General features: G+C 35.8%; 1 protein-coding gene across 1 annotated transcript in view; it reads left to right on the top strand.

Moving 5' to 3' along the window:
- Positions 1–13,091, top strand: part of RecQ4 (RecQ4 helicase) — a 136,881-nt gene that overhangs the window by 52,712 nt on the left and 71,078 nt on the right. The window contains exons 8-9 of the mRNA XM_067153624.2: positions 1,400–1,517; positions 8,145–8,320. Of these exons, the coding sequence (XP_067009725.2) occupies positions 1,400–1,517; positions 8,145–8,320 (294 nt within the window). The remainder of the gene's footprint in view (positions 1–1,399; positions 1,518–8,144; positions 8,321–13,091) is intronic.

A 13,091-nucleotide genomic window follows, 5' to 3' on the forward strand; every position in this document is an offset into this window, starting at 1 on the left:
AGTTCACGAAGGCCTTTTCCCATAATCCTGCAACTGCGGCGATGGCTATTACCCAAGTTGGAAATCAAGTTTCTTTCAGAAGGGATGGCAAATAAAGTAACATTTTCAGGTCTAGGAAAAATGTTATTGTACTAAGCGGTAATAGCGAAATTTTCTTACGTGATAAGCGAGGTATTTTTATATAGATTTAATATGATGAGAATCGGACTTCAAATTTACAACGTACTAAGTGGGAAAACGTGTTAATGAGAAATGCCCTAACAAGGTTTCACTGTAGAGTTTTCTGTCCCTGCAGCTGGAACAATTATTTTGGTTGCTATTGGTTAACATCATCTGTTTTGCCTACTCTTGTTCTGTGGTAACTCATTTCATGCATCATTGAGAAGAATTGCAGTTCCCATTCAGGTTTGAACATGCAATTTTCAGAGACCACTTTGCATCTCTTGTGGTCACTCAGGATGTAAATGTTCACTGAAATAATGCACTGATGTATAAACAATGCATTATTTTTTTAATTTTATGTGTAGAGCAAGCAATAGCTAACTACTAACTGGGGCAGGGAAGAGGTTGCAGACTAGGAAAAGACAAAGTAAATACTTCCTGCTGTGTGTGGAGCAAATACGAAACCTATTCACACTCGTATCTTCAAAATACAGTACTGTTTGTTTTATGCCAGGGGACATTTAAGTTGTACATTACTCTATTTAAAACAATCCGTATCTTATTCTTGACATCGTATAAACCAAAGGCATCAGAGTCTGGATTCTGGCCCGGGGTCCTCCATTTGAAGACCCCTAGAGGCATCTTGTTTGTATGTCCATCCCTTTAGTCCCATATCCTGTTACAGGATGAGGTGAGATGAAATTATATGGCATGTTCATACGGCTAGATGGCCTTTCTGATGCTAGTCTCAGTTGAACTAATGGTGATGAAATGAATGATGAATGAGATTGAGTAAGGTGGTGGAAGAAATTGGCTGTGGCCCATGAATAGGAACTCTCCCAGCATTTGTCTGGAAGTGAAAATAGGAAACCACAGGAAACCACTCTCAGGACAGCTGGTGGTGGGGTTCAAACCGATTTGTCTCCCGAATGCAGAGCTTGGCTCCGCAGCTGAAGCACGTTAACTGTCGCGGCTACTCCATTTGGTAAAGGCATCTTATACTTCCTTAATTGTCTGTCCTATGTGTGGACGTTCATGAACCCATTGACACACCACTAATCTCTCTTCAGCAGAATGTTCCTAGACAAAACGAGCTCTTGTCCTTAACAGCTGAAACAATAGCTTGCTCCAGTTTATTTTGTTTCATAGAAATGAATTATACGTGAATGAAATGTTAAATATTGATTTTAAATGGCTATCCTTCCACTGCCTTGTACTTATAAATATTCTGTTACAGGATTTTAAAAAGCCACAAGTGAAGAAAACTCAGCGTAGAATATCATGGAATGCAGAACCTTACCACGCTGGACTGAGTGCTGCCAGAAGAAAATCAGTACAAAAAGCTTTTATGTCTGGTAAAGTAATTATTTTAATCTACATTTCGTAGCCCTTGTTTATCATGGACTGATAATATTGTTGTTTTGTCATTTAAAATAACAGTTAACCACCATTAACTCAATTTCATATTATTACGAAGACATAAATGAACTGCTGTAACTGAAACAGTAAAACCTCATTGAGACGTTTCTGCAAGGAACAAGGAAAAAGAACTTGTTAGGTGAGAAAACTACTACTGAATACACAAATAAAAACTATCCAACAGGGATATGGAAACACTAGACACAATATTTTTCCGACACGAGGGTATTTTACATATAAATACACTGTGGGTAATGGTTTGGTCTGCCCTATCAGTATTATTATCAAGTTCCTAATTTTGCACAGTTATTTCACTTGTACATGTTTTGGGAGCCCTCCACTCCCTTCATCAGCGATTTCTACCTCATAAAGCAAGATTCCCCATATCTTAAGATCTAACATCATTCAGCTATGCATAAATCATCATCAGTATATAATATATAATATCAATATATAACCTTATTTTAATACATACCACTAATAAACATTTCTTGACAATGTTTGTTATGTAATAGAAGATTTTAAAATACTTGTAAAAAGTGTTCGGCTGGTTGTTCTTATGTTATATAACACTTTAAAATACATGTTAAAATGCCAGTTGGTATCCTTGGAAAAATCAAAGATAAAATGTTTCTTGGTACTGTTTGTTATGTTTGCTGTTGTAGTCCACTTTAAGCATATTAAAAAGTCAACTTATATACTACCAAAGTTAAAATCTTTGCCTTATTGTTGTTAAAATACTTCCTAGAGTGAACTGATATACCATTGAATTATTAGACTTCTTAAGATCTAAATGTGTAATTGATTATATCTGTTCAAATGGAATCTTGCTTCGAATTTCGACAAAGCTGATCAAACCTCCTGTCAAGTCCGTGAATTTGTAGCTATTATTTGCTCTTCTTATTGTATATTCTTGGAGCAGAGGGAGCCTACTCGCTCACAACCCAAACACTTACTCTTACTTTTTATAAGTACAGTAAAAGTCCGCTATAGCGAGTACGGCATATAACGAGAACTCCGCTATAATGACAGTTTTTTTTCTGTCCCTTGAAAATTGCTGTATTAAACTGTGTATTATCCTTTGGTGACAGCGAGAGCCCTGTCACCGACACATCGGTTATTATAAGTGATTGAGCATGAGCGATTATTTTCCGGTACCGATATTTATGCACCCCAGCGGTTGTATTGCATACAATCGATCCATCTTCGGTATCATTTTCTCGCTATGTCCACTAGCCAGCTCTCAGTCGACCTTCAAATGTGATGTCAAAGTCAGTTAGCAATACCCGTCGAGTGGTGTTCCTTAAACTAAAATTGAAATGAAAGAGAACGTGTTTTCGTAATAAATGCGTAAATAACGTGTCCGATAGCAGTTGTTAACTAGTTAGAAATACAGGCTAAAGTAAACGATCACTTAATTTTAATGCTATATACTGAAACAAAGAATGGGATACACCTCGAGATATGGCAGAGTGCATCATTGCTTTTAGAGGTTAGTTTATATTTTCTTGCGTCTGGTTAAATTTCAGAAAGGCTATTATCATGTAAATTTATAGCTGTAAATTTAGTATTGTTAAATTAGGTTAGGTAACGCTGTTTGAATAAGAAAACTGAAACATTTGCCAAAAAAAATGCAATCGATCATCTTCGGTATATTTTTTCGCTATGTTCACTTGCGAGCTCTCTCGTCAACATTCAAAGGCGATGTTGGAGTCAGTTAGTAATACCCGTCAACTGCTGTTCCGTAAAGAAAATTAGAAATGAAAGAGAAGAACATATTTTTGTAATAAATACGTAAATAATGTGCTCGATAGTTAACTTGTTAGAAATAAAGGCTAAAGTAAACAATCACTTAATTTTAATACTATATACTGAAATGAAGTAAGAATGTGATATACCTCAAGATATGGTAGAGTTCATCGCTGATTTCAGAAATTAGTTTAAATTTTCTCACATCTGGTTAAATTTTGGAAAGGCTAATCCCATGTAAATTCATAGCAAGGTGGTTATAATTTCTCTCCTAGCGCTTGAAATATGTTTCCACGACATATAATATGGTTAAGTTAGCTTAGGTGACGGATGTTGTTTGAATAAGAAAACTGAAGCATTTACCACAAAATACGATCGATCATCTTCGGTACCGTTTTCTCCCTATATGCACTTGTGAGTGCTCTTGTTAACATTCGAAGGCAAAGTTTGAGTCGATTAGTAATACCTGTTCACTGCTGTTCTGTAATGAAAGTTCAAAATGAAAGAGGATGACACATTTCTGTAATACATGCATAAATAACGTGTCCGATACCAATTGTTAACTTGTTAGAAATAAAGGCTGAAGTAAACGATCACGTAATTTTAGCAGTTTTGTTACTTTCATTCATCTGTCTCAGTCTTATCCTTGGCTTTGACAATATGAAAGTGACTGAGGTATGAGCGATGCTAGTAATGCCATTCATTCCTTATGCAGCCAGTCCCTGCTATGAATGGTGTGAAAATGTTGCTCATAGGGTTGGTTGGTGCATGCATTTCAGTGGGCTTGGCAGGCTGATATGTAATAGCAACTTCTGGCCCGGTGAGGAAAGCAGCGGGAAACTACCTCACTTATTTCCCTAGTACACCTCTTCAGTGATGCCTAGGCCATCTATGACAGCTGATGGCAGAGCTGTTGAGGATTCAACCAGCCTTAAATCTGAGCCAACATACATACATACTGAAATTAAGTAAGAATGTGACACACCCAAAGATATAGAAGAGTGCATCACTGATTTCAGGGGATAGTTTGTATTTTCTCGCGTCTGGTTCCGTGTAAATTTATAACGAGGAGGTTATCATTTCTTTACAGGTACTTGAAATATGTTTTCGTGATACTTATATGGTTGGGTTAGGTGATGCTGTTTGAATAAGAAAACTGAAACGTTTGCCACAGAAGTCTCTGGAGTGATGCTATAATTTCTTCAGAATAAATTAAATTTACACTTTCACGTAGTATCGAAGTTTGTAAAATAACAAATGAGTAAGCCGCAGTGTGGATATCATCCACGAAAGTGCACGTTTTGAAGAAACTGATTGCCATTTCATACCGATTTTAGTCTGTAGTGGATTACCCTCCCCGACTTTTACGAAAAATTGGGTATAATGATAATCTGTTATAGTGAGTAAATTTTTCGCCATTATGAATTTTATTATTACAAGTGATAAATATAATTTTTGATCCGTATTGATGATTATCACAGGTCGCTTGACCATCTCTCAACTGTATTTTATTCAACATTATGTTTTAAAAATACGATTGCGATCGTCATTTTCATTATCTAGTTCCAACCGCTAGTCGGTCAATATCATTTTACAGCAATTTTACCACTTGTCTATAACTATGTTTATTCATTTTACTCATATCAGTAGTCTATTAATGTTACTACTGTAAATAATTTCCCCAATTATAAACTTCTCACTCATAGCTTTGTCTGTAAAACCAACATTGTAGTAGTCTTTTACCATATTTCAATTTTCTTTCAAGTCTCTTCAAGGCTTTTTATAAATTAGTTGATCTTATTTATATATAAATCAGATGCCTGATTTTATTTCAAGGTTAAACTCATGGCTGATGATACCTATATGTAAGGCGAAACGTGTACCATTTTAATTAACATATCAATGTAATTAAAAAAAGACAAGATTTATTGTATTGATTAGGTGGACAAATTAAAAAATTAACTTATTGTTATTATCTCAGTCAATTATGAATTTTTGCGATAACAGACTTCTACTGTATTTTAAAGTGTTCTATTACATAACAAACGTTATTAAGAAATGGTTATAGTGTGTGTATGTCTTAAAATAAGGTTATATATTGAAGATGTTTTATGTATAGCGGAATGATGTTAGATCTTAACATATGGGGAATCTTGCTTTATGAGGTAGAAATAACTGATGAAGGGAGTGGGGGATTCCCAAAACATGTACGCCTACCGAGCTCGATAGCTGCAGTCGCTTAAGTGCGGCCAGTATTCAGGTGATGGTAGGTTCGAACCCCACTCTCGGCAGCCCTGAAGATGGTTTTCCGTGGTTTCCCATGTTCACACCAGGCAAATGCTAGGGCTGTACCTTAATTAAGGCCACGGCCGCTTCCTTTCCACTCCTAGCCCTTCCCTGTCCCATCGTCGCCATAAGACCTATCTGTGTGACGTAAAGCAACTAGCACAAAAAAAAAAAAAAGGACGACTGAAGTAACTGTACAAAATTAGGAACTTGATAATATACATATAATCACCCATAGTATATTTATATGAACTTAGTCAATACTAAGGTCCGAAAATGGTCAAGTTTACAAGTGACTATTTTCATTTTGACCGTATTGAAATTCGATATATCAAATGTTTAATGAATGAATAGGTGGTTTTCAGTACATTAATTGTTAAACATTTAATGGTCAAATTTGTCGAATATGAGGGCATTTCACGTCATGTATCCGCGGGTACATTGAAAAATCTGCCATTTCTAAAGATGAGAGGAGAGTATCAAAAAGTGTGAAAAACACGAGGAAAAAAATATGAAAACCTTTCTGTTGGGACTTATAAAATAACATTGCATAGGAAGGTGTGAAAAACTCCAGACAACAAATATGAAAACATTTGCACTGGAGGCCCATAAAAATATCAACGTATTGTTGAACACACTCTTTCTAAAACAAATCTTAGTAGAAGCCTTATATTTCGGACCAGTGGGCCATTAAACATCATTTTCTAGTCACACTCTTAGGCATTGAATTGGAGGTTACACTCGGCCATGTGCGACTGCGAGAGAATGTGTTTGGATGCCATTTTGAGTGTGACCAAACTTTGACCTTCTGGAAGGTGCAAGTTTCAACATGCGTGACAAATCATCAATTCAGCAGTAGTGCAGCTATACAGTAACTCGTCTCTACCATAAAGACCACCTCTTTATATAGGTGCCTGGCCAGTCTTTTAGAAAGATACGTTACAAAATACCTTCTCATAAATTCTCAAGTGCCTAACAACATGGTTAAAATGTACAGAATATTCTCCATAGTTCTCGTCTACCTAGTGCCTTTTTGGATATTACAGTGTTTCAAAATACTGTAGTGTATTACAAATCATATATACAGGTAATAATAAATTATATACAGGTTCTTTCATTAACTGAACTCACATAAATGTCTATATACAGTACATGTTTCGTGACATAACCTCACACACAATGCGATCATCCGACTACGTTAATAATAATAATAATAATAATAATAATAATAATAATAATCATCATCATCATCATCATCATATGGCGTCAGCTACCGTGTGCAGACATTTCAATTTGACGCCATCTGGCTGTCTGCTCGTCAATTTCGACGTTCCGTTTTACTCTAGGCCCACTAGATGGCAGACCGAGTAAACCAAAACTTTCTTGGGCGTCTGTGGCTGAGATTTAATGAATTTTGTCGGGTAAACACCAAATGTGTCACCAGAGATCTTTTACATGCCGACATCGTACGACATGGAGTGTCGAATGGACTTTTTTCCGCCCTTAAAAAATCCGACTACCTCTGCCGGGTTTGAACCCGCTATCTTGGGATCCGGAGGCCGACACTCTACCGCTGATCCACAGAGGCAGCTAATAATAATAATAATAATAATACGTGAGGAAAGCCACGGGAAACTACCTCACTCTTCATTTCCCTAGGATGCCTCTTCAGTGATGCCTAGGCCATGTATGACAGCTGATGGCAGAGCTGTTGAGGATCTAACCAGCCTTAGGTCTGAAGACTGAACATACAAAATAATAATGCATGGATGTAAACACTTCATAGCCATACATTACCAGTCATCATTGTAATAATAATAATAATAATAATAATCATCATCATCATCATCATCATAATTGTAAAGTAATAATATTATTATGTCACTCAGGGCATCACAGGGTTGAATCAATGTTTTTTCAAACTTATTGATTGTGAAAAGAAGTCTAATAATCATTATAGATTTACTTATTGCAAACCACTAGTCCGGTGGTATAGCGATAGTGTGCCTGCTTCTTGTCCGAAGGCCCTGGGTTTGATTCCCTGCCAGGTTAGGGTTTTTTACCTGGATCTAAGGGTTGGTTCGAGGTCCACTCCACCTATGTGATTATACAATTGAAGAGTTACCTGGCAGTAATATAACAGCCCCAATCTAGAAAGCCAAGAATAATGGCAGAGAAGATTCGTTGTGCTGACCACACGACACCTCGTAATCTACAGGCCTTCAGACTGAGCAGTGGTCGTTAAGTAAGCTAAGATCCTTAAGGGCTGTTGCAGTGGGGTTGGGTTGGTTGGTTATTGCAAACCAATTCCTGATATCCTTCGTTATTGGAAGAATGGGTGTAGGTGGATTTGGTAGGTACATTATTTTTGTGAAATGGTATCTTATACCATTTACTTTGTATCTTTTTTTATTACATAATTTTGAATTATATAGTATTCAATTTTCATTACTTGATCAATATTTAGACATTAACTCATTCGACCTTTTGGCAGTTTCATGAATATTTTCATTTTGTTTGTATTTTAGGACAACTGAGGATTGTAGTGGCAACTGTTGCTTTCGGTATGGGAATCAACAAGTCTGACATTCGGGGCATCATTCATTATAACATGCCTCGCAACTTTGAGAGCTATGTGCAAGAAGTAGGAAGAGCTGGACGAGATGGTCTACCAGCCCAGTGCCACCTCTTTCTTGATTGCCAGGTGTGAAATCTTTGTTTTGTCATAAATTATTACTGTATGTTGTTTCTTATATACTATTCAGATCTTTGTATTGGCTGCCATGATGGATCAAGGGTGGAATATTTAACTCACAAGCCCAAGCTGACAGGTCCTTTTGCTGCTGAGATACATAGTAGACGTTTGACAGAAGAATTTTGTTGGGCTGTTAAAGACCCTGGTGGTGTACTTTACAACCACCCATCAATTAAGTCAGGCTTAGAAACTGTCCTTTAGAGTCCTGCTTTACTGCTGAATTTCAAAATTGGTATCGAGGTTACCTAAATGATAAGGCCCCATGCACACGCAGACTTAGTCGGAGGTAAGTCTGCGCAAACCAGTCCCTTCAGGCATGTCTCTGTGTGTATGGCTGATAAGTCTGCCAACAAAAAGTCTGCAGGCAAGTCTCTGGCATTCTGGCGCTGCTTGAATTCACCCAGAGACTTTGCGACGAAAGTGCTATCTCAGAGTTGCGGCAGAAAATGTAAATGTGGTAACCTACAAATATAAAACTGCTTTTTTTTTTTTTTTTCCCCCCCCCCCACGTCGTCTTCGTGCAGAGCGTTACATTATGTCCAGGTAACAACTCATATTCTATACCGACTATCTAATTAATTTCAATCCATATACATTTTTCAATCATTCGAAGCGCATAATCTTAAACAGAAAACAGCTGAGCGTGTCGTATTCAAGTTTCTCGGTAAATAATTATTTAGTCTGAGCATGTGTGGGCAACTGCATACTTCCGACTTACCTCCCAGAGGCAAGTCTGTGCAGGTAAATATTCCAGAAGTCTGCGCGTGTATGGGACTCTATATCTCTTCAGAAGATGTGCAGCTTGGTAACTCAAGCTATGCTGTCATTGATATTTTTTAATTCATTATTTGCTAATCGGTCTGTTAGGGACAATGGTAAGTTTCATTATACAGTGGAACCTCGATTATCCATTCCAAGAAACTACATTTTCCCAGATTATTCATTCAAATTACGTGTTCCCTCTAACATCCTAATTAAGTCACTGTGTAAAAATCCTGCATTATCCGTTCCTCAAAAAAACTCTTTTCCGGACCAACCGTCCAGAAATTTCAGTCCACTCAACGCTAAAACCTCGATCAAGCGTTTTTCAAGAAACTGTATCTCACAAAAGGACGGCTACGGAGTACTTGTGGATCGTGGCGTTAACGCCCCGTCATTGCGATATAATTAGATCAAGTACTGTAGGCACTACTGGAAAAGTGATTGGCGATGAACTTGCATAAGGGACCGTTGTATTGGTGTTGTTTAGAGAATCCTCGGAAATCGTAAAGCAGAGAGTGGCCACAGCAATTAGAGTGCATTTTCAACAGCTCTACTCTTCAAATGTTCGTTCTTGTAAACGTCCACATTATGTCCAGGGTTAGATTTTTATGGTTTTTTTTTTTGTTTTTTTTTTTTATTTTTTTTTTTATTGTATCGCCGAACAGGTTTTCCGCACTTCCCCTCAGGGCACTGTATAGTCACTGGGTTTTCAGGCAAGAATCGAAACTACTGCTTCTTAACACAAATCTAGTATTTTAGTACCATCGTATATGATTATGTTACTGAAACCAGAACAGATGTTGCAACTTACATACAATAATCCACGGGAGGTCTTAGGATTGCCTGTTACTGTTTTGGTACTAATATAAGACTGGGAATTTTACGTTTTTGTGCTAAAATGTCATAAAAACAGCAGTCGTTTTATCTGCGCACGTTACATTTAGAAAGTTTGCATCATTTCCCAGTCATACTGACTTATCCACCAAGCACGCTTTCTATGTAACTCAAGGTCATGAATAACTGTCATTTCTGAAATTTTGATGAAATTTCTTTCTCTTTCCAATTTGATTGTGATTAGTGACTGGCAGAATTGAATATAATGTTTTCGAGAACTTTTGAGAATCGATACCTACATTCAAACCCATATTCTCGCGTACAACATAACCTTTAAGTCGCTGTAGGCCTAATTTACGCAGTACAAGATTTCCAGAAACTGACTACGAACAGTATACCAGTGACCAAATAACAATGGAAGATTAAGAAAAGAAGGAATTTCGCCATCATGTTGGGCGCTTTTGTATCTAATGTGCTTTATTTTATTAGATTAGAGATGTGCTTTATTTTATTAGATTAGAGAATTAAAAGTTATTTGTGGTCGATTGTTGTTTGGCTCGGCGTTATTAGATTTTTCGAAGAGTTTGGCTGATCAAAGTTCCTGAACTGAAAGAAGTTTTCACGAATTATAATCATTATAAAATATCATAGCCATCTTAATAACAGTGCTGACTGTAGTAATTGAATTATTATTATTAATAATAATAATAATCGCGTACAGTCGTATCAGCACACTAATTTTAATTCAAAACTGGTTTTCTGACTCTAAGGTACATCATCAGTTAACTTAAGGAACTTCATATTTTTTATCCGTATTGAACTGAGATCACAATTGAATTAAAATATAACAGGTTCCACCTTTTCAATACAAAATACAATGTTGTTGGATGGTATTTACAACATTTTTTTATTACAATATCACCAAGTTTTTTTCACTTACTATACACCTGATGATGGTGTCAAAATGAAACACCGAAACATGTTCTGTAATAATAAAAATGTTGTAAATACCATCCAACAACATTGTATTTTGTATTGAAGAGGTGGAACCTGTTATATTTTAATTCAATTGTACATCATCAGTGTTAAAATTATTTAAAACATTTAATTCCACAAGAGTTTGTTGTCAAAATGAGTTAAAATAAGTTTTAAAAAGTTAAAATGGGGCCCTGTTTTGTAAACAAAATGTTGCTTGTGACTGTTTCATTTAAAATTTTATCAGGTTCCCTGATCTGCGCCAAGAATATCTCAATGTTTTCATGGGTATTTCATTCAAATCCATAATTACTTTTTAAAATTAATTTTGTGTCCTTTTTGATCCTTAGAAAGCTATGATTATGATTATAAATGTGTTCCGCAAAAGCTGAATATCTGTTGTAATTTATTGCTTTGAAATGTCCGTGATAACTTTGATTTAAGGTTCGCCCAGACCTTTCTATATAAAACAATTTGCAGTTGTCACAAGTGATCCTATATACTCCCGAAGTTGTGTAGACATCTTTTTAGTTGATACTATGTGCAAAATCTATATATATAAAATAACTTGTCCTGACTGACTGACTGATTCATCATCGCCGAGCCAAAACTACTGGACATAAAGAAATGAAATTTTGGACATAGATTCATATTAAGATGTAGGTGCTCGCTAAGAGAGGATTTTTGGATATTCCTTCTCTAAGGGGCTGAAAACGGGGGTGAATTTTTAAAATGAGTGTATCAATATCTCAGAACTTTAAAAGTTTACAGATGTAAAAATTGGTATTTAGAATCTTCTTTAAAAATAAGGGAACACGTATTCTTTTATTTTCAGAAAATCCCAATAGGAGTGGTAAAAACAGTGAAAAAGGGGTTGAATGCCTTTAATCAGGATACCGGTTCCTATATACAGAAACTGAAGATATTACAGACCTGAAAATTGGTACTTTTGATCTCTTTTAAAAATAAAGAAACACGTATTTTTTTGTTTTTGGAAAATCCAATTAATGGGGGGTGAAAAGGGGGGTGAATTTTTAAAATGAGTGCATCTATATCTCAAAACTTTTAAAGTTTACAGATGTAAAAATTGGTATTTAGAATCTTCATTAAAAGTAAAGAACCACGTATTTTTTGTTTTCGGAAAATCCCAATAGGAGGGGGGGGGGGGAAGGGGTGAAAATTGGGTTGAATGCCTTTAATCAGGATACTTATATCTCAGAAACTGAAGATATTACAGACCTGAAAATTGGTACTTTTGATCTCATTTAAAAATAAAGAAACACGTTTTTTTGTTTTTGGAAAATCCAATTAATGGGAGGGTGAAAAGGGGGTGAATTTTAAAAATGAGTGAATCTTTATCTCCAAACTTTTAAAGTTTGCAGATGTAAAAATTGGTATTTAGAATCTTCTGTAAAAAAGATACACGTATTTTTTGTTTTCGGAAAATCGCAATAGGAGGGGTGAAAAGGGGTGAAAAAGGGGTTGAATGCCTTTAATGAGGCTACTTATATCTCAGAAACTGAAGATATTACAGACCTGAAAACTGGTGTTTGGGATCTCCCTTAAAAATAAAGAAACACGTATTTTTTGTTTCCGGAAAATCCAATTAAGGGGAGGGGGTAATATTTAAAAATGAGTGTATCTATATTTCAAAACTTTTAAATGTTGTAGATATGAAAACTGGTATTTAGAATCTCCTTTAAAAATAAAGAAACACGTATTTTTTGTTTTTGGAAAATTCAATTAATGGGGAGGGGTGTGTTAAAAGGGGATGTTTTTTAAAATGAGTGTATCTATAACTCAAAACTTTTAAAGTTTATAGATGTAAAAATTGGTATTTAGAATCTCCTGTAAAAATAAAGAAACACGTATTCTTTTGTTTTCGGAAAATCCCAATAGGAAGGGTGTAAAAGGGGTTGAATGCCTTTAATGAGGCTACTTATATTTCAGAACCTGAAGATATTATAGACCTGAAAATTGGTATTTGGTATCTACTTTAAAAGTAAAGCAACACGTATTTTTTCGTTTTTGGAAAATACAAATATTGGGGGGGGGGTGAAAAGGGGGGGGTGAGATTTTTAAAATGAGTGTGTCTACATCTTAAAACCTTAAAATTTACAGATGTAAAAATTGGTAGTTAGAATCTCCT

Source organism: Anabrus simplex, chromosome 1, assembly GCF_040414725.1.
Source record: "Anabrus simplex isolate iqAnaSimp1 chromosome 1, ASM4041472v1, whole genome shotgun sequence".
NCBI lineage: Eukaryota > Metazoa > Arthropoda > Insecta > Orthoptera > Tettigoniidae > Anabrus > Anabrus simplex.